Source organism: Arabidopsis thaliana, assembly GCF_000001735.4.
Source record: "Arabidopsis thaliana chromosome 1 sequence".
In the NCBI taxonomy this organism is placed as follows: domain Eukaryota; kingdom Viridiplantae; phylum Streptophyta; class Magnoliopsida; order Brassicales; family Brassicaceae; genus Arabidopsis; species Arabidopsis thaliana.
The window spans coordinates 20779154-20799520 of record NC_003070.9 but is presented as its reverse complement, the minus strand read 5'-3'; the positions used below and the strand labels follow the sequence as shown (position 1 = coordinate 20799520).

General features: G+C 37.4%; 5 protein-coding genes, 1 long non-coding RNA gene and 1 other non-coding gene across 9 annotated transcripts; 3 read left to right on the top strand and 4 right to left on the bottom strand.

Annotated features, from left to right (window-relative positions):
• Window positions 1-582: 582 nt before the first annotated feature.
• AT1G08063 lies at window positions 583-942 on the bottom strand. Its single transcript, NR_139364.1, has one exon. It is a non-coding gene; the product is annotated as an other RNA (long non-coding RNA).
• Window positions 927-3181, bottom strand: AT1G55650 (HMG (high mobility group) box protein with ARID/BRIGHT DNA-binding domain-containing protein; the record flags this gene model as incomplete). The annotated part of the gene is made up of 6 exons (NM_104441.2): window positions 927-1270; window positions 1376-1701; window positions 1826-1873; window positions 1960-2122; window positions 2221-2299; window positions 3015-3181. 6 exons carry the CDS (start codon window positions 3179-3181, stop codon window positions 1040-1042), a joined length of 1014 nt encoding a protein of 337 aa, NP_175961.1. The 3' UTR covers window positions 927-1039.
• Window positions 3182-4943: 1762 nt separating this feature from the next.
• On the bottom strand, window positions 4944-5801 carry PRA1.G1 (prenylated RAB acceptor 1.G1). The gene has a single exon (NM_104440.2). It carries the CDS (start codon window positions 5748-5750, stop codon window positions 5187-5189), a length of 564 nt encoding a protein of 187 aa, NP_175960.1. The 5' UTR covers window positions 5751-5801; the 3' UTR covers window positions 4944-5186.
• A 138-nt stretch (window positions 5802-5939) lies between these two features.
• Window positions 5940-7886, top strand: AT1G55630 (Pentatricopeptide repeat (PPR) superfamily protein). Its single transcript, NM_104439.4, has one exon. The coding sequence runs from the start codon at window positions 6271-6273 to the stop codon at window positions 7702-7704; it is 1434 nt and encodes a 477-aa protein (NP_175959.1). The 5' UTR covers window positions 5940-6270; the 3' UTR covers window positions 7705-7886.
• Window positions 7887-8128: 242 nt separating this feature from the next.
• AT1G55625 lies at window positions 8129-8210 on the bottom strand. Its single transcript has one exon. It is a non-coding gene; the product is annotated as a tRNA-Ser (tRNA).
• Window positions 8211-8312: 102 nt separating this feature from the next.
• Window positions 8313-12447, top strand: CLC-F (chloride channel F). 2 transcript variants are annotated; one of them, NM_104438.4, is made up of 8 exons: window positions 8313-8986; window positions 9076-9478; window positions 9883-10077; window positions 10295-10749; window positions 10876-10980; window positions 11282-11707; window positions 11786-12018; window positions 12111-12447. In NM_104438.4, exons 1-8 carry the CDS (start codon window positions 8531-8533, stop codon window positions 12181-12183), a joined length of 2346 nt encoding a protein of 781 aa, NP_564698.1. In that variant the 5' UTR covers window positions 8313-8530; the 3' UTR covers window positions 12184-12447. The 2 variants fall into 2 exon arrangements, with proteins under 2 accessions (NP_564698.1, NP_849813.1); NM_179482.3 differs by having other exon boundaries at window positions 8327-8986; window positions 9062-9478; window positions 12111-12401.
• Window positions 12448-15503: 3056 nt separating this feature from the next.
• Window positions 15504-20028, top strand: BRL1 (BRI1 like). 2 transcript variants are annotated; one of them, NM_104437.3, is made up of 3 exons: window positions 15504-15667; window positions 15776-15905; window positions 16017-20028. In NM_104437.3, exon 3 carries the CDS (start codon window positions 16147-16149, stop codon window positions 19645-19647), a length of 3501 nt encoding a protein of 1166 aa, NP_175957.1. In that variant the 5' UTR covers window positions 15504-15667; window positions 15776-15905; window positions 16017-16146; the 3' UTR covers window positions 19648-20028. The 2 variants fall into 2 exon arrangements, with proteins under 2 accessions (NP_175957.1, NP_001117501.1); NM_001124029.2 differs by having other exon boundaries at window positions 15504-15905.
• Window positions 20029-20367: the final 339 nt, after the last annotated feature.

Here is a 20367-nt window from a genome sequence, read left to right as displayed (position 1 = left end):
TTATTGGATGGCATCCTAGTACACATTTTATGATGGTTTGGGAACAAATTTGAAAAATTAATGATTGATTGAGACAGATACAGTCAAAGTATGTGTCATTTATTCGCTAATTTGGGTATAAGAATTTAAACTATTTTTGGATATTTCTAAACATATTATCATTTCTATAAAAAATAACTTCTCATTATTGAAATCCAACATACTCTCTTTTATCCATTAAAATCTTCACTTTTTTTTTCTCTATCTCTATATTTCCCAACGTCGTTTTGAAAGTAGAGTAATTTAAATATATACAGCGTCATATTATTTTCTTAGATGGCGTCATAGTAAGCTATGATGGTTTGGGATAGAAGTTTCAAAACATTACTAGCTGATTCACAGAGATACGGTCAAAGTATGTGTCATTTATTTGTTAGTTAATGTGGATATAAAATTTAAAATGATTACTATTTATATTTCTAATGATCATATATCATCTATAAAAAGAACTTCCCATAATGTTCGGATATGACTTAGCCGTTTTTCCCCTAAACCCAAGTTTAAATCTGGTATCTTTCTCCTTAGGGTAAGACTTCAAACATTGACTTCTCCGCCCAAACCGTCTGAAACCTTTGAAATAACTCTAATTCTGTAACTTTTGGTCTTTTCGAAAAATATGAATATATATGTAACAAAAAGGCCCGTTGAGGAAAATAACAAGAAAGCCCGTTATGTTTAGACTAGAATGGATTAGAGAAGCCTCTGCATGCGACCCACAACAGTACGTTGGTTTAAAAAATAAAATACAATCATGATGTTACTTTCAGAAACGGCATGTCTCATACTAGGACGATTAGGACAAGCTAACTCAACTCTTGAAACATAAAGTTTGGCATTAAGATTGCAGAAAAAAAAAAAAAAAAACAATTTATTGAAAGGGTCGTTGCCAAGATTCCACAACTTATTATTAACCAAAGTTCTCATAACATAAAGATAAACTTACAACAAATAGAGAAGACAACGATAGAGAAACACTACTGACCCATCTCAACGGTCAACACTACTGACTCACCTCATCCTCAGTCTCAGCTGCACTACTTGCACTTGTGCATGCATCAGTCTTGGCTAAATTTTCTTGACTCGCCTCATCCGCAGTCTCCGCTGCACTTGCACTTGTACCTGCATCAGTTGCGGCTACAATTTCCGCCACACGAGATTCCATTAAAGATCTGTACTGTAAAATCTCCATTTTATACCTCTTCCCATCCTCACGACTTTTCTCATAATAAACCTGTTCAAAAATCATAAACCAAACCCGTTAAATCCATTCGAGATAAATGAAACTTGAAAACGTAGTTTAAAATCATCAGTTAATTTCTTAAGTCTTTTGAATTACCTTTCTATCAGATTCAGAGAGATTGGTCCACATGTTCCCAAAATTCTTAGGGCTAGATACTTTTTGTCCAGCGTTCTCAGCTTTAATCCTCACGGATTGCTCAGCAACGAAGAAGTTGTAACCGGTTCTTTGACGCTTAGGTGGCTTATGAGAATCCCCCTGAGATGATTTTGCTTTCTTCTTGCCTCTTTTAGTTTCAGGAGAAATGTGGTAAAGCATTCCTTTGAGCTTTTCTGAGCCTACCTTTGTGCTTATAAGATAACCACTTTCGAATTTCCCATCGATGATCCCAGTAATCACGGTGCCAGGTTTCAGTTCTTGAGAGTCTGAATATGTTTCAGAAAGCAAATCCCAACACTCAAAATAAGATGAAAGAAGAGAATCTAAAAACTTTGGATTTATAAATGCAAAAAACATGCAACATATCCAAAAACATGAATTTTTAAGTACCTTTGTCACGGTTTGCAGATTTTTCGATAAGGAGCTTCAATGCTTTTTCTGCGAAGAAAGGACAAACATGTATATTAATCTTGGATCTTCTTGGAGAATTAGAAAGAGAGAGATCATGAATGGTATTTTAAGACCTTTTTCCCAAAATGTAGAAAGTGGAGCTTGGAAGTAATAGAGATGCTCAAATTCAAAGAGCATTTTAAGATACGACTTCCTTAGAACAAATGCTGAATTTGTTATTGTTGTCTTAAAATTGAATGCGTCAATCACTTCTTTGCATCTACGATCCTTGATCACCTAAAATCAATAGGATTTTTAAAACAGAATTGTATAATATTTAATGAAGAAAAAATAGATTTAAAACTTGATGTTCAATGGCACTATGAACTTGTTACCTTTTCAAGACCACCTCGAGATGTGACTTCGTTGAAAAGCCGATGCAGATCAAGACTTTTTCCACCCACAATAGGAATCCTTTACAAACGGAAAAAATCAGAAACAGTTTAATGTAATGAAATTTAGTCAAGAGAATAGATCAACTGAAGCACAAAACATTGAACATATCAGAAGAGCATAAAAGCAATTTCCATTTCCCAACATTTTTACTTTTAAAACAATTTAGCATTAACGGTAACCAAAAAAAAAATTAAAAAAAATCTTACAGCTCTTCGTGGCTTATCAATTCAAATCTTTTTGTCAAAACCAAATAAAGACTGATTTTGGACTACAGTTTAAGAGCAAACCAGATCCAATTCAATAAGCCATACACACTTCCGTGCCTTCACAATTCGATAACCTAATTGGTTTATGCTTCCATCTAGCCAAATAAATTTTATCAAGCCCTTAAATCTACGACAATACGAGTCATTTTTATTTTAAGAGGAAGTTCAGGGCCAAAGCTCAAAGTCACCTTTTCCAATAACAATATTTTGAAGATTTTTTTCCCTTAAACAAAAAAATTGCCACTTATCCCAGTGTTTCTCAAACCAAGGAGAACAAGGCTACTGTCTACTGACTCCTTTGGTATATTTATAACCCACCATACAATGGATTGTGAATAAAGTTGTAGAATCTCTAATAAATTTATCAACCCGATGTAGAGTAGGATTTTTCATCCACAATTGTAATTTTATAAACAATAAAATTCATTAAGAAAACCAAAAACACTAAAAGAACATGCATAACTCACTTAAATTTTTTGTCCGAAGATTCATGGAAATCCCGGAGCATCTCCCAGAAAAGTTCGGGGTTTCGGACAATATCCTGATACAACATAGACATGTGAGAGGAAACGTCGTTGTCTAAAGCAGAGGCATTAGCGGGAACAACTTCAAATTGTGAACTATCGGTCGACATAGTTTCTTTTGGAGTGTTTTTTTTTTTCTTTTGAAAAGATTTTTCAACTTTCAGAGATATAAATGAACGAACTTTCATACAACTTTCAGGATTTTTTTATCTTCTTATCTGGAATTAGGGGCCTAATGTTTATGTACAGATTTTGTTTTTGTCTCCACCACATATGCATATACTAAATCCCCTTTTTCCTTTTACATAATCCGCGTTAAATTAATTACGATTTACGACTTGTTGCAAAATGTTGAATGAATTGTAGCAGTTTTACAAAAAAGGTTTTTCCTTTAAATGTAGTCAGTAGATAAGATTTTATTTATATTATGATATTAAGTAAAGGGTCCTAAGTAAAGTGAGTGCTTTTTCGCTTCGTATTTGAATAAAAATTATCAATGATATTGCATGCATAGATGGACAATATTTCAATTATTTATTCTTTTTATCCAATTTTCCTTAAAACTAAATTAGCTGTTATCTATTTTTAGATACATCATGTAAGAATTTTCTTAGAAAAAAAATTGTAGTGAAATTTTTGGGAAATAATTTTAAAACAAATTAAAATTGGAATAGGTCAAATATTACAATATTTTTGGACATAATCTTTTGTGGTCATATTTTTTTTTCTTTACAAATAATCAATTAAAAGATTTAGACTAAGAAACTTTTACTTTGTTAGTAAATTTCACAAAAGAATATTTAAGGGTGCAGGTGAGTGTAGTAAAGATTGTGGGCTAAGAGGTTGGGGAGATAGTTCTTCAGGACTCAAATAAATGCTCTCGGAGAAGCAGTAAGGTTTAAAAGGGTTAAAAGCTTGCACAGGTTTAACAGGTTAAGAGACAAGAGTACACAGGCAGACAAGACATAGTGAGAAACCAGAAAACTACCTGAGAGAACTCTTGAGGAGAGTGGGAGTAAGATGTAAAACCAAATTAGAGCTTGAAACAGAGGGGATAAGCGGAGGAGGAGACGTCGGAATCACCCAAAATCTCGTCGGAGCTCATTAGGGTTGGTTAATAACCGTTGGAAGTTTCCACTTTTGGGATGCAAAAGGAAACATAGATCTGGTTAAAAGCGGGAGACATACTTCTAATATCCTCCTTGGGTACCGTGCCTGGGAGAGAAAGTTTTTCAAAGTCTCATTCTATGAATTGTAGCAGTTTTAGATAAGGTTTTTCCTTTAAATGTAGTCAGTAGATAAGATTTTATTTATATTATGATATTAAGTAAAGGATCCTAAGTAAAGTGAGTGCTTCGTCGCTTTCGTATTTGAATAAAAATTATCAATGATATTGCATGCGTTAGATGGACAATATTTCAATTATTTATTTTTTTATCCAATTTTCCCTAAAATAAATTAGCCGTTATCGATTTTTAGATACATCATGTAAGAATTTTCTTAGAAAAAAAATTGTAGTGAAATTTTTGGGAAATGATTTTAAAACAAATTAAAATTGGAATAGGTCAAATATTACAATATTTTTGGACATAATCTTTTGTGGTCATATTTTTTTTTTCTCTACAAATAATCAATTAAAAGATTTAGACTAAGAAACTTTTACTTTGTTAGTAAATTTCACAAAAGAATATTTGAGTACCAATGTACCATCCATTAATTGCTTCCACAAGACAAGAGGAGCAATTATGAAAGGCTCTAGCGGAGATGAGAGTACGATAACAAAGATAATGTCCCTATTAAGTTGATACAATGTGAAGGTAGGTAGTTTTAGAACAATTCTTATGGTTATTCTTGTATATAATTTTCTTTTAAAAAAAATTGTATTGATTTCAAATTTTTGGTGTACAGGGAGGGTCATAAATTTTTCTCAAGATAATAGACGATTAGAAAAAAACTGGGCATATCAGAAATGATAATAACTAGTAATAAATATGCAAGCTTGACCGGACATGTAAAATATACTGATACCATTTCGTAACCCACATGGCCACATTCAAATATGACAATGCGTGCGTGAATTTTAAAGGTAATCACATAATTGCATATGACATATCGTCAGCTCCAATGAAGGAAATTGGAAGGAACAACAACATCTTTCTCTTGTACAAAGAGGTCGTCTGAATTCCGTATGATTGCGTGGACCAAACAAAGCAAGACACTTGTAACGACGCCAAGAATCAGGCATTGGAGGCTATTAATGAACCACAATGCCCAAAGCGAGCCAAGAATCAACCCAAAGACGATAACACGGTCGCTAATATGTCGACCGTACAAGACCAACGGATGGTCTCTATAGAAATATAGGAGTAGCCACATGGCTACAAAGGATGCAACCGTGACAAGAGCCATCGGATCACCGATCAAGAAGAGTGTGATGGAAGCAGCGGTTAAAAGTACGTAGTTAACCGCAAAGTGGTGAAGGTTAAGTTTAACGCGCGAAACAGCGGGGGAGAAAGAGCTTGGACGGTCGATGGAACCGAATGCTAGAAATTCTGACCACCATGGACGGTAGCTAGAAACAGAAGCTATTAGATTGTGCACCGACAAGGAGATAACATCACCAGCGGAGAGACTTATCTCCTCCGCCGGGATCAGAACACTCTCCCCCGGTGCTAACATCGCCGATCACCGGACACCACTTTTGAGTTCTCTAGTCAACTAGTTTAACCGAAATTAAAAGTTTTGAAGGTATAGGTATATAGCAAAACAAAAAGTGGTTCCCACGTTGATTAACGTTTTGGGATGGGCCAGTTTTATTTTAGGGCCCATAAAAGTCGGGTCGGATCCTCTTCAAAATGTGGATTCGGTTCAGCGATTCTCTTCTCGGTAGTTCTCAAAAGCAGAGAGCAGCGGCAGAGACGTCTGAGTAGAACCTGGGATCCAGGTTCAGTTATTTTACCATTATACCCCTTGAACTCGTCTTCTTCGTCAAGGTAATCTTCGATTTCAGATGGAATCTGTAGAAATCTAGATTCCAATTTGCTTAATTGCCAATAGTTTGATGGGTTTTTGCGGTTTTGCGAATCCGAGGCTCTCGGAGGTGAGATTTTCGTCTTTGAATTTAGAGTTCTCGGGTCTGCTTAGTTCCTTTAAGTTCCAGAGATGATGAAGAAAAATCTATTTTGGATTAAGCTCAAATATGAACTCTGTAATTCATTATAGCACTAGTGTTGCGGTTCGTAAAGCTTCTCGCTTTCTCTTCACATCGAGGAAATTTTGCAATGGTAGCATCGGTGGTGATGTAACCGATAACGGGACCGAAGAGCCCTTGAAGATAACTTGGGAATCTTCGGAGATGGATTGTGAGTTTGACCAGGAGGAAAATGGTGAGAAAATCTCTGTTAGAAAAAGGTTTATGGAGAGTACTAAACTCAGTGCGTCTCGGGTTCTCGATACGTTACAGCAAGATTGTCCCGGTTTCAATACGAAATCAGCTTTAGATGAATTGAATGTTTCAATCTCAGGGCTATTAGTGAGAGAGGTTCTTGTTGGGATCTTAAGAACTCTGAGCTTTGATAATAAAACAAGGTGTGCTAAGCTCGCTTACAAGTTCTTTGTGTGGTGTGGTGGACAAGAGAATTTCAGGCACACTGCGAATTGTTATCATTTACTTATGAAGATATTTGCTGAATGTGGTGAGTATAAAGCCATGTGCAGGCTAATTGATGAGATGATCAAAGACGGTTATCCAACAACAGCATGCACGTTTAATCTATTGATATGTACTTGCGGGGAAGCAGGCCTTGCTAGAGATGTTGTTGAGCAGTTCATCAAGTCGAAAACTTTCAATTACCGACCTTATAAACACTCTTACAATGCCATTTTGCATTCTTTGCTAGGGGTGAAACAGTACAAGCTGATTGATTGGGTTTACGAGCAGATGTTAGAAGACGGGTTTACGCCAGATGTTCTGACTTACAACATTGTAATGTTTGCAAACTTTAGGTTAGGGAAAACAGATCGGCTTTATAGATTGCTAGATGAAATGGTTAAAGACGGGTTTTCTCCTGATTTGTATACATACAACATCCTCCTCCATCATCTAGCAACAGGAAACAAGCCTCTCGCTGCTCTTAACCTTCTGAATCATATGAGGGAAGTAGGAGTTGAGCCCGGTGTCATCCATTTCACTACTCTGATAGACGGGCTGAGCCGAGCTGGGAAGTTAGAAGCTTGCAAATACTTTATGGACGAAACGGTGAAAGTTGGATGCACGCCAGATGTTGTTTGCTACACTGTTATGATCACAGGATATATATCAGGTGGGGAGCTCGAGAAAGCCGAAGAAATGTTCAAAGAAATGACAGAAAAGGGGCAACTCCCGAATGTTTTCACATACAATTCGATGATCCGCGGGTTTTGTATGGCGGGGAAATTCAAAGAGGCGTGCGCGTTGCTCAAGGAAATGGAGTCAAGAGGGTGTAACCCTAATTTTGTAGTGTATAGTACACTGGTGAACAATCTAAAAAACGCGGGGAAGGTTTTAGAGGCTCATGAAGTAGTGAAGGACATGGTAGAGAAAGGGCATTATGTTCATCTTATTTCAAAGTTGAAAAAATATAGAAGATCTTAGTTTTTTTTAGTTTGTTTCATAAGGCTTTTTTGTGATATCGATTAAACGGATTTTTTTTTTTGCCTACCTCATGTTCCTTAACATGTTTTAGTAGGCTGTTGTGTATTAGCCATTTTAACCGAACCAAATGTATTGAACCGAAGTGAAAAGAACCAATCAGAACCAAACGAATGGATACTAAATTTTAAATCCGAATTCACTGAATAGATACTTAAAAATCTATAAAAATACTTGAAAATAACCGAACAATATCCAAAAAAACAAAATTTACCGAATAGATACTAAAATTTAAATCCGAATGAACTGGAACCAAAACTTCAAGATACCCGAATGAACACTATAGAACTGAAACCGATCGGATAACCGAACATCGAAGACTAATTTTCAGAAATTGAAATAACCAACCAAAAAAAGGAAAACGCATCGTCGACAGCAGGGTTCGAACCTGCGCGGGCGAAGCCCAACAGATTTCAAGTCTGTCTCCTTAACCACTCGGACATATCGACTTGTTGTGCAGAATCGAACGTACCTTTTATATAATTGTTACAAAAATAAACCAGCCCAATAAAGGCCCATAAATGGTGGCTTCGCTTGAATCTTCTAGTTGACACTAAAGGTTCTCTTTACGACTCCGGCGCGTGTTTCGTTATCGACTTTAGTAAAAAAAAAACTCGGAATCTGAATCCGATCAAATCTGAACAACACCGGCGACGAATCTCTGCGGCGTAGATTTAGATTTCATCCCGGGGAGACTTAAATTGATGCAGTAGTGAAATATCACGGCGAAGGGATGGTTTGTTGGTAAAAGAGCCAATTGAAATCAGTTATGTCATCGGGAGGAGCCGGAGAGTATAACGAAGACAGACATCTGTTACGATCCACCGACGGAGATGAAGTCGGCATTGGCGGAGGAGAGGGTGATCTAGATGTTGAATCTCAGTCTCCGGCTATCAGAAGTGGAGCTGGAGGAGTTAGGGATCTGTTCAAGCATATAGATCGGAGATTTTCTCTTTCCGGTCGTCGTTTAAGTTTTAAACGGATGGAGAATATCAGAGTCGATAGAGAGCGCCATAATCCTTCTTCTTCTTCAGCGTTTTCGGCTGCTGGAGAAGAAGATGGTGGTGGTATCAGTAATTTACATAGCGTTGATGATCGAAATGACGAGTACGGGTTTGATGAAGAAGTTCTCGGAGATAGTGCTCCACCTGAGTGGGCTCTGCTTCTCATTGGCTGTCTTATTGGTGTTGCCGCTGGAATTTGTGTCGCCGGCTTCAATAAAGGGGTACGGTCATACATCAGATCTCGATGTATATTGATTCGATTGATTTACAAATTGAGTGCTGATTCTATAGAGTAGTATTTTTGTCTTAGGTTCATGTCATTCATGAGTGGGCATGGGCTGGTACTCCCAACGAAGGTGCTGCATGGCTTCGTCTACAGAGACTAGCTGATACTTGGCATCGGATTCTTCTAATTCCGGTCACTGGAGGTGTTATAGTAGGAATGATGCACGGTTTGCTTGAGATCTTAGACCAAATAAGGCAATCTAATTCTTCTCAAAGACAAGGACTAGATTTTCTTGCTGGTATTTATCCAGTGATAAAGGCCATCCAAGCTGCTGTGACCCTTGGTACAGGATGTTCACTGGGTCCTGAGGGACCTAGCGTTGACATTGGAAAATCATGTGCCAACGGTTTTGCACTCATGATGGAAAACAACAGAGAAAGAAGAATAGCTCTCACCGCAGCTGGTGCGGCTTCTGGGATTGCATCTGGTATAATCTACACCCTCGCTCTCTTCAACAGTTTATGCATCTTCTGAGTTGATATTTATGTGTTATTGGATTGTCAATGAAAACATAGCTCCTTAAGATCAGCTTTTACCTGGTGAATTTGATCAAGAAATGTCCATATTAGGGACCTGGTATGTTGGCCTATGCAACATTTATTGCCCCTCGTTCTTCTCGCTCACTCTCTTGGTCTCACAATCGTCTATGTACTATATAGCCTAGAAATGTGTATGTGGATCATAGGTGTGTAGATCTAGACAAAGCATCTTGCGGGAGTAATTACTGAAAAATAGTTTACTTATGGCCATTTTGAAATATGATTCTTGGGTAGTGGTGTTTCTTACTAAAGGTGAGAGCATTGAGATAGTCATCTTTATTTCTCGTTACAGGTTTCAATGCAGCAGTGGCGGGTTGTTTCTTTGCTATTGAAACTGTTTTAAGACCTTTACGTGCCGAGAACTCGCCTCCATTTACCACTGCAATGATAATATTGGCCTCTGTTATATCATCGACTGTGTCAAATGCTCTGCTTGGGACTCAATCAGCTTTCACAGTTCCCTCATACGACCTGAAGTCTGCTGCAGGTATGTTTCTTTCACTGTTAATCTATATTGCAAACCTTCCAGTTAGTCTTGTGGTTTGCGTTTTTTTGTAGCTTATGATTTAGTGTCCTGATGGATAGGTGATAATGTGATATATCATAAAAAATCTTGGTATCTTTAGATAATGAATGCCAATATTTATTTGCTTCATCGAGTATTTGTGTATAAGTTTCCAAACATATTTTTTACTTGTCTCCAGAGCTCCCTCTGTACCTGATACTAGGCATGCTTTGCGGTGCTGTCAGTGTTGTTTTTTCTCGGCTCGTCACGTGGTTTACCAAGTCATTCGATTTCATCAAAGACAAATTTGGTCTTCCTGCTATCGTGTGCCCTGCACTAGGTGGTTTAGGAGCTGGAATTATTGCTCTCAAGTACCCTGGAATTTTGTATTGGGGGTTTACAAATGTTGAGGAAATCCTGCATACTGGAAAAAGTGCTTCAGCTCCTGGAATCTGGTTATTAGCTCAGTTAGCCGCTGCAAAAGTTGTGGCTACAGCTCTTTGCAAAGGCTCTGGGCTTGTAGGTGGTCTATATGCACCAAGTTTGATGATTGGTGCTGCTGTTGGTGCTGTATTTGGGGGTTCGGCTGCTGAGATTATTAACAGAGCTATTCCTGGTAATGCTGCTGTTGCTCAACCACAAGCTTATGCTCTGGTATTGTATTCCCTTTGACGCAGGCCCTTGCTTCAGTGCAGTTTTCTTAAATTAAATTTTAGTACTGTCCAATTTGATTGTTGTGAAATCTGACACATTAAGATGCCATCGTTTTATGTGATGCAGGTTGGAATGGCAGCGACACTAGCTTCAATGTGCTCTGTTCCCTTAACATCAGTATTACTGCTGTTCGAGCTAACGAAAGATTATAGAATTTTGCTTCCCCTCATGGTAAATATTCTCTTTCCCGTTCTGTTTCAGTGATGCTTATTGTATAAACTCACTTAATAGAGGCGGATTCATAACATATTCCCGAATTTGCCTGTTTAACTAATTGATCAGTAAAGCCCTTGTTGACACTATGAAATGTACCACTGACCATGTCGTTGTAATACTATGTTTATAACCAGAGGTCCAGGGCTAGTTTGTACGTAGATAAAAACATTCCTTTTCCATTTAACATTCTATATTCTGGTTCATATTTTGATTAAGCTGTTATTGATATTATCTCTCTGTCGATATCTATGAACAGGGAGCAGTTGGTTTAGCAATATGGGTTCCCTCTGTGGCAAACCAAGGCAAAGAGAGTGATTCATCTGAAGGTCGTAGCACAGGAAGAGGATACTCTTCTCTTTCACCTTCCGAACGTAAAACCGAAGGAGTCTGGAGACATACGGATAATGCTGACTCCCTTGAGCTTACCGTCATAGAGAACCCTGACCATAATTCCTTTTTGGATGAAGAGACTATTCTGGAAGACTTAAAAGTTATGCGGGTTATGTCAAAGAACTATGTGAAAGTTTCTTCAGGAACAACTCTAAGAGAAGCAAGAAACATCCTTAAAGAGAGCCACCAAAACTGCATTATGGTGGTCGATGACGATGATTTTCTAGCTGGAATCCTAACACACGGTGACATAAGAAGATACTTGTCCAATAACGCCTCTACAATCTTAGATGTGAGTAGTGAAACAAAACAAACTCCCTCAGTCTCATCGCATTTAGTTGAACCGAGTTTAAGTCTTCGTCTCTTGCAGGAGAATACATGTCCGGTTTCTTCTGTATGTACTAAGAAAATAAGCTATCGAGGCCAAGAACGCGGTTTACTTACTTGTTATCCAGACGCCACAGTTGGTGTAGCCAAGGAGTTGATGGAGGCTAGAGGTGTAAAGCAATTACCTGTTGTAAAACGAGGTGAAGTAATTCACAAAGGGAAACGAAGGAAACTGCTTGGCCTCCTTCATTACGATTCCATTTGGACTTTTCTCAGGTAAAAATATCTCTTTTACTAAACACTAGAAATCTAAAATATGACCAAAACCAAAGTTAAATTTTTTGGTTCTCTTTGTTTTTGTAACGCAGAGATGAAATGAGTCGTAGGAGATCGATCAACGACCGGAGAAAAGACAAAGAGGTTGGTACAAATGGGCATTGATTGGGTTTGTGCCCATTTTGGTATAGCTTTTTTTTTATATTTTTCTTCTTTTAAATTTTTGAGGTCAAATTGATTAGAACGAGGCAAACAAGATCGTAAAAATAATATTAATATATACCTCTATTAGTTTTGAAAATATTGCTTCTCACCAAAGTAACAGACTCATCTCATATAATCAAAAGAAATCTAGTGAAATTGATACTGTACATTTGTTGGCCAATCTCTATTTACTATGTTCAGAATCGACAATATTCTAAATTCATGTTTGTATAGCTTTATCCACCTTTTACACTAGTTTAATGATAGCGTGCATGTTTGAATTTTTTTTATAAAATTATTTTCTTTTGCATGAATGTGATGTACAACTGTTAAAATAAAGTTGGGAACCAAATCTTGAAAATGTTCATGTTGATGAGTAAATCATATACAGAAGATCCACAAAGATAGCGTAATGACTGAAGATGGACCCATGATTTGCACTGAAAAGAGGCTTTTACAGTTAACTTGTTAAGAAAAAAGGGGCAAAATTAATAAACAGTTGACTAATTGATTGGAATGTGATTGAATTTTGTTGGTCATATACTATGAATTGCTTAGCTTTTTCTTCATTATTAGGTCGGTCCTTAATGTCAAACAAAATTATCAAAATATATATAAGCGTAACCATTTTCGATATATCAACTAGAAAAGCGTAATTAAAGTAGAAAATCAATGTTAACATTCAAATGGTAAATCCCCGATAAATCATTTTCGATATGTGAATTTTGTATATAAAAGCTTGAAAGGTGTCGAGAGACATGCATGAACTATTCCTCAATTTTAGTTTACCTAATATTAATAATGATACGTTGGACCATTAAAATGTCTTTTTCTGCCTCTTTTTTTGTTTCTTCTTTTACAAGTTATGGATTACTAAAAGGAAAAAAATAAATATATACATGTAAAAAAATGATTGTAATTTAGACAAATAAGAGGAATAATACTGGGTTGATTAGGATATGGGTCATCACTAAAAAAATAGTCGTTTTCATGAAGACTGAAGTCATCATCCACCATTCATTATAGAACAAAAGAACCAATTACATCCTGATTAATGATGTGTAACGAAAATTGGAATTTTTGAAATATGATTTATGTGAAAACTTATAATGAAATTTCACTTTAATAACTCTCTTTTTTTTGTCAATCATTTAAGTTTAATAACTCTTTAATCAAATTTGAGTAGTAAAAGAAAGAAGAAGAGTCAAAGATTTATGATTGTTTTAGCTACAAAATCCTTTTATTTTTAGAGTGGAATTGGTAACTTTGTATCGCTACGATATAGAGTTTACAGTTTTCGCTGTAACTAATCACAAAAACTTTACTATGTGCATGGTTATCTTCTCTCTACACGTTAATTTTTTTTACCCGTTGCTTTGAATAGTTTTAAACTACGTATGTATTGTTATCTTCTCTCTGGACGTTAAAATTTTTGTTACCAATCCGATTCTTAATAAAATTATGAGACTGCAAACTTTTTTCTTTCAAAGTATTATACTTTATATTTAGTCACTGAATCATTTCATAATGACACTATACATAAAAATATTTAGTGGGCATGAGGAGAATCTTTATAGAGTAGAAAGAGGTCACAAAATATCCGCTCGTGCGGAAGAGAATACTGACAAAACCGGTACCCGGCCCAACCCTACGGCCCACGCGCGTCGAAAACCGTCTCCTGCTTTTCATAAAAACCCTTCTTATTTTAATTCTCTTTTTATCTAACCTAATATTATTAAATTGATTTCCTAGATCCGTTTGTGGTCCTCACTATATTCTAATTCAAAATTTGTCATTTACATCGAACATTACACAGGCTAAATGTTTTAGAATCATATTCTATTTTTTTATGTTTCCTATGTGTATAAACTATGTTATGTGTTAACACTTCGAGAAAATTTTGTTTGTTTTTCTCTTAATCTATTTAGCTCATTTTTTCATGTGAATGTCACAGATTTTTGGAATTAATGTTCTATTTTCTGTTTATGTATTACACTTGTATTTGGTTTATTACATGTTGATATATGTGCTATGGAAGAGTAAATAAGGTCTCATCTATCATCTATATACATAGTTTATTATACCCCAGAAATTTGGCATTTAGAATAGATTCTTTTTAAAAAAAAAAGTTATTCAACACTTCAACTTGTAACTAGTCGAAGTAAGTGTTTATAAAATGTAAACAATCTTTAAGAGGCTTCTCTTAGTTAATTCTCAAGTGTACTACTACCTTGATAGACTAAACTTGAGCTACTATATGTTTTATGTAGAAGTTGGATAAAATGCTACTTTGGCAAAAAGTTAAGCAGCAACTACATAAATAAAGACAAAACACGAGGCCACACATAATATACAAAAGGGAAAGGAGAAGGACCAAAGGTAAATTAAAAACAATATTTGTTAAATATCTTTTAAATTTAATAAGCTAGTGCTTCGTGCCTTGTACTTGTAGGGTAGAAAGTTGCATAAATGCGTAGAAACATACGAGAACTAAGGAAAAAAGTAGGCCTTTATCGTAATAATCGTCAAATTTATCATATTCATTTCCTTTGTATAGTTGTATAGGTTAGGTGTTACTATTTATATGGGAACAAGAGACCTATAATCTCGATACGTGCCGGTTAATTCATCTAACCCCAAAAAGTATGATAAAGGTTGATAATAATTTATTAGAAACGTTAAATAAATCGAATCCAAGTGTTTGACTAAAAGTCCCATTTAGGATTTTATTACCAACGGGCAAATGAAAAAGAAAAACAGCTGTTGTACTACATATTTGCAGATTATTTAGAGTTTGTATTTTAAGTTAATAAATCTCAAGTATCTCACAGTTTTGTTACTACTAAATCAGTAAATCATTTAACTTGAAGGTGACTAATTATTAGTAATTGGTAGATAAAATATTACATTTAAGATAACTTTTGTAAATCAGTAAAATTGAATTCTAAATCATCAACCCAAGTAACTTCAATAGTGAAACATTTAGTTTTCTTATTAAAATAATGCAAGATTATTAGATAGAGATTATAAAGAGAAAATTAATCTTTAGTATCATGATTATGTTTTCTCTTCTTTTTTGTAGGATTTATATCTTCATTTATCTGCTTTTCCTTTTTTCTTGCCTTTTTTTTTGTGTGTGTGACCTCACTTGCCTTTTTATTCTTGTTTTTTAAAAATGTGTTCTCTATTGCTTTTGTAATTTCCCCGCAAATGAGAAAATTGTAAATAAATAAAGAAATAATTCGCTTTACAAATTAGAGAGACCTTTGATATTTCTTTCCAAACAAAGACTAATAAACCATACTCCTCAATTACGCAACGATTAAGAAAGAGAACTTTTTTTTTTCCGGGAGAACTCTTGGTTTTTTTCCAGGAAAAATTCACTTTTTCTGTTCTCTTTCTCATTTCTGGGTTATGGTCTTGCTTGCAAAAGTTTTCTCTCTATGTAAGCACTTATCTCCTTGCTAGTGAATCTTTAAACCATCTGATTTTGGAAAGGAAAGAGCCAAATTTTTTTTTTAACTTTGGTTTTTTTTTTTTTAAATCCGACCAGCTCTGCAACATCGTACTTGAGCAGAAAAACAGTATCTAAAAGACAACCTCTGTTGTCTTCCTCATCAGTGTCTCTGTCTCTCTCCTTCCGTCACCGTCAAACTTAGTTTCTACTCTTCTTCTTGAACAAGGTTCTATATTTAGATCGACCTTTTTCGAGAAAAACTGAAAAAGATTGTTTCTTTGTTGTTATTCTGAAAACTTACTCTGTTTTTTTTTTTTGGTTCTTTGTTTTTTTTCAGGAGTTGAGCACAGTGAAGATAAACTTCTTTTCATTCATGTCCGTAAAAGAAGATTCTTACTCTTTCAAGAAATTAAAAGCTTGGATTTTCAACCTCTAAAAGGAAGTTAAGCGAACTCTTGCTGTGCCAAATGAAGCAGAGATGGCTGTTAGTGTTGATACTCTGTTTCTTTACGACTTCTCTTGTGATGGGCATTCATGGAAAACACCTAATCAACGATGACTTCAACGAAACTGCTCTGTTATTGGCGTTCAAGCAAAACTCTGTAAAATCTGATCCTAATAACGTTCTTGGTAACTGGAAATACGAGTCGGGTCGTGGTTCATGCTCTTGGCGAGGGGTTTCTTGCTCTGACGATGGTCGAATCGTCGGATTAGATCTCCGAAACAGTGGACTCACCGGAACCCTAAACCTAGTTAACCTCACGGCGTTGCCTAATCTCCAGAATCTTTACTTGCAAGGAAATTACTTCTCCTCTGGAGGAGATTCGTCTGGTTCTGATTGTTATCTTCAAGTTCTGGATTTGTCTTCGAATTCTATTTCAGACTATTCAATGGTGGATTACGTTTTCTCAAAATGTTCGAATCTGGTTTCGGTGAATATCTCCAACAACAAGCTCGTCGGAAAATTAGGTTTTGCTCCGTCGTCTTTACAGAGCTTGACGACTGTTGATCTCTCTTACAACATCTTATCAGATAAGATTCCGGAGAGTTTTATTTCAGATTTTCCGGCGTCGTTGAAATATCTCGATCTAACTCACAACAACTTATCCGGCGACTTCTCCGATCTCAGTTTCGGTATCTGTGGGAATCTCACCTTCTTCAGTCTATCACAGAACAATCTCTCCGGTGATAAATTCCCAATCACTCTACCAAACTGCAAATTCCTCGAGACATTAAACATCTCTCGGAACAATCTCGCCGGAAAAATCCCTAACGGAGAGTATTGGGGAAGTTTCCAGAATCTGAAACAGCTCTCTCTAGCTCATAACCGTCTCTCCGGCGAAATCCCACCGGAGCTTTCTCTACTCTGCAAAACCCTAGTGATTCTTGATCTATCCGGAAACACTTTCTCCGGCGAGCTTCCTTCACAGTTCACCGCCTGCGTCTGGTTACAGAATCTTAACCTCGGAAACAACTACCTCTCCGGAGATTTCTTAAACACGGTCGTGAGTAAAATCACCGGAATCACTTATCTATACGTTGCTTACAACAACATCTCAGGCTCTGTTCCGATTTCTCTCACAAACTGTTCAAATCTTCGTGTTCTTGATCTAAGCTCAAATGGTTTCACCGGAAATGTACCGTCTGGTTTCTGCTCTCTGCAAAGCTCGCCGGTTCTTGAAAAGATTCTCATAGCTAACAATTACCTCTCAGGAACAGTTCCTATGGAGCTTGGTAAATGCAAGAGCTTGAAGACAATTGATCTTAGCTTCAATGAGCTTACTGGTCCGATTCCGAAAGAGATATGGATGTTGCCGAATCTGTCGGATTTGGTTATGTGGGCGAACAATCTCACTGGGACGATCCCGGAAGGTGTTTGTGTTAAAGGAGGAAATTTGGAAACTCTTATCCTCAACAACAATCTCTTAACCGGTTCAATCCCTGAGTCGATCTCGAGATGCACCAATATGATCTGGATCTCTCTTTCTAGTAATCGTCTCACCGGGAAAATCCCGAGCGGGATTGGTAATCTTTCCAAGTTAGCAATCTTGCAGCTAGGGAATAACTCTCTGTCCGGGAACGTTCCTCGCCAGCTTGGGAACTGCAAGAGTCTGATCTGGCTTGATCTGAACAGCAACAATCTAACCGGGGACCTCCCGGGTGAGCTAGCTAGCCAAGCCGGGTTAGTAATGCCTGGGAGCGTTTCAGGTAAACAGTTTGCGTTTGTGAGAAACGAAGGTGGAACAGACTGCAGAGGTGCAGGTGGGTTAGTAGAGTTTGAAGGCATTCGTGCTGAACGATTAGAGCGGCTACCAATGGTTCATTCGTGTCCCGCGACACGGATATACTCAGGCATGACAATGTACACATTCTCAGCAAATGGAAGCATGATCTATTTCGACATCTCGTATAATGCTGTTTCAGGTTTTATACCTCCTGGTTATGGTAACATGGGCTATCTCCAGGTCTTGAATTTGGGACATAACCGGATAACCGGAACCATCCCGGACAGTTTTGGAGGATTGAAAGCGATTGGTGTTCTCGATCTATCTCACAACAATCTTCAAGGGTACTTACCCGGGTCGCTGGGGTCGCTTTCTTTCCTCAGTGATCTTGATGTCTCTAACAACAACCTTACTGGTCCAATCCCATTTGGAGGTCAGCTTACAACGTTCCCTGTCTCGAGATACGCAAACAACTCAGGCCTCTGTGGTGTTCCTTTGCGTCCCTGCGGTTCAGCTCCTCGACGGCCCATTACCTCCCGTATCCATGCCAAGAAGCAAACTGTTGCAACCGCTGTGATCGCTGGAATTGCGTTTTCTTTCATGTGCTTTGTGATGCTAGTCATGGCGCTTTACAGGGTGAGGAAAGTTCAGAAGAAGGAACAGAAGAGGGAGAAATACATTGAGAGCCTTCCAACTTCCGGAAGCTGCAGCTGGAAGCTCTCTAGCGTTCCTGAACCGCTTAGCATCAACGTTGCTACATTCGAGAAACCGCTGAGAAAACTCACTTTCGCTCATCTTCTTGAAGCTACAAACGGGTTTAGCGCAGAGACTATGGTCGGGTCTGGTGGGTTTGGAGAAGTATACAAGGCCCAACTCAGAGACGGATCTGTTGTAGCGATCAAGAAGTTGATTCGAATCACGGGACAAGGCGACAGAGAGTTCATGGCTGAGATGGAAACAATCGGAAAAATCAAACACAGAAACCTTGTTCCACTTTTGGGATATTGCAAGGTTGGTGAAGAGAGGCTTCTTGTCTACGAATACATGAAATGGGGAAGCTTAGAAACCGTTCTTCACGAGAAATCATCGAAGAAAGGCGGAATATATCTGAATTGGGCCGCAAGGAAGAAGATCGCGATTGGAGCTGCAAGAGGGCTAGCGTTTTTGCACCATAGCTGCATTCCTCACATTATCCACAGAGACATGAAATCAAGCAATGTTCTTCTGGACGAAGATTTCGAAGCACGTGTTTCGGATTTCGGAATGGCGAGGCTGGTCAGCGCTCTAGACACGCATCTGAGCGTGAGCACGCTCGCGGGTACACCAGGTTACGTTCCACCGGAATATTACCAGAGTTTCCGGTGTACAGCTAAAGGGGATGTTTACAGCTACGGAGTTATACTTCTTGAGCTTCTGTCTGGTAAGAAACCAATTGATCCAGGGGAGTTTGGAGAAGATAATAACCTTGTAGGGTGGGCGAAACAGCTATACAGAGAGAAAAGAGGAGCTGAGATTCTTGATCCGGAGCTTGTAACCGATAAATCAGGCGATGTTGAGCTGTTTCATTATTTGAAGATCGCGTCTCAATGCTTGGATGATCGACCGTTTAAGCGGCCGACAATGATTCAACTGATGGCAATGTTCAAAGAGATGAAGGCTGATACAGAGGAAGACGAAAGTCTCGATGAGTTTTCGCTCAAGGAAACTCCGTTGGTCGAAGAATCGCGAGATAAGGAGCCTTAAGAGTGATTGAGAGAATTGGGAATGCTTTGTTACATGTTCCAAATTTTGGTGTCAGTGTATATAACAAACGAAGCTTGAGCAAGACAAGTGAATTGGGAAGACGAGGTAGACAATTGACGAGTTCTTGTAGCTGTCAAGCTTCTGATTTGGCTTGGAGGGTTTTGTAACTTGTTAAACACGGTAATAGAAATACGTCGTTGTAAGCTTTTGTAAGTTCCCATTAAAGAAATTATGCGATCATGACATTTCTTTTAGAATTTTGTTAGAGATATAGCTAGTTTAAAAGAATTTGATATCTTGTTTCGTTTTCCGTTAGTTTAGAAAGTCGAAACCAAAAAATGAGTCTCAACTCTCAACTATTACATTTCTCTGTTAGTCATGGTAAACGTTTTAAATGATTGTAATATTTTGATTTTTTATTTAAGGATCAAGTGGCGTGGCCATGTTACAGGACGATTCCCGTTGAGTAAAAAATTAAACTCCAAAATTCAAGAACAAACATTTTACATTTCAGTAAGTGCGAAACAAAACGAATGCTAAACGGGATGTTATGGGCCGAGATTAAAAGCCCGTTGATGAGTACATTTATGTGGTGACCACATTGCTCAGTGTCCGTCCGACTCACCCAAACACAAGATTCTGGGGCATGTGCCCCACCATCTCCTGCCATAGATCCTACCTACATGTAATTTAAAAAGTTTAGCTAATTTTGATGTAGAA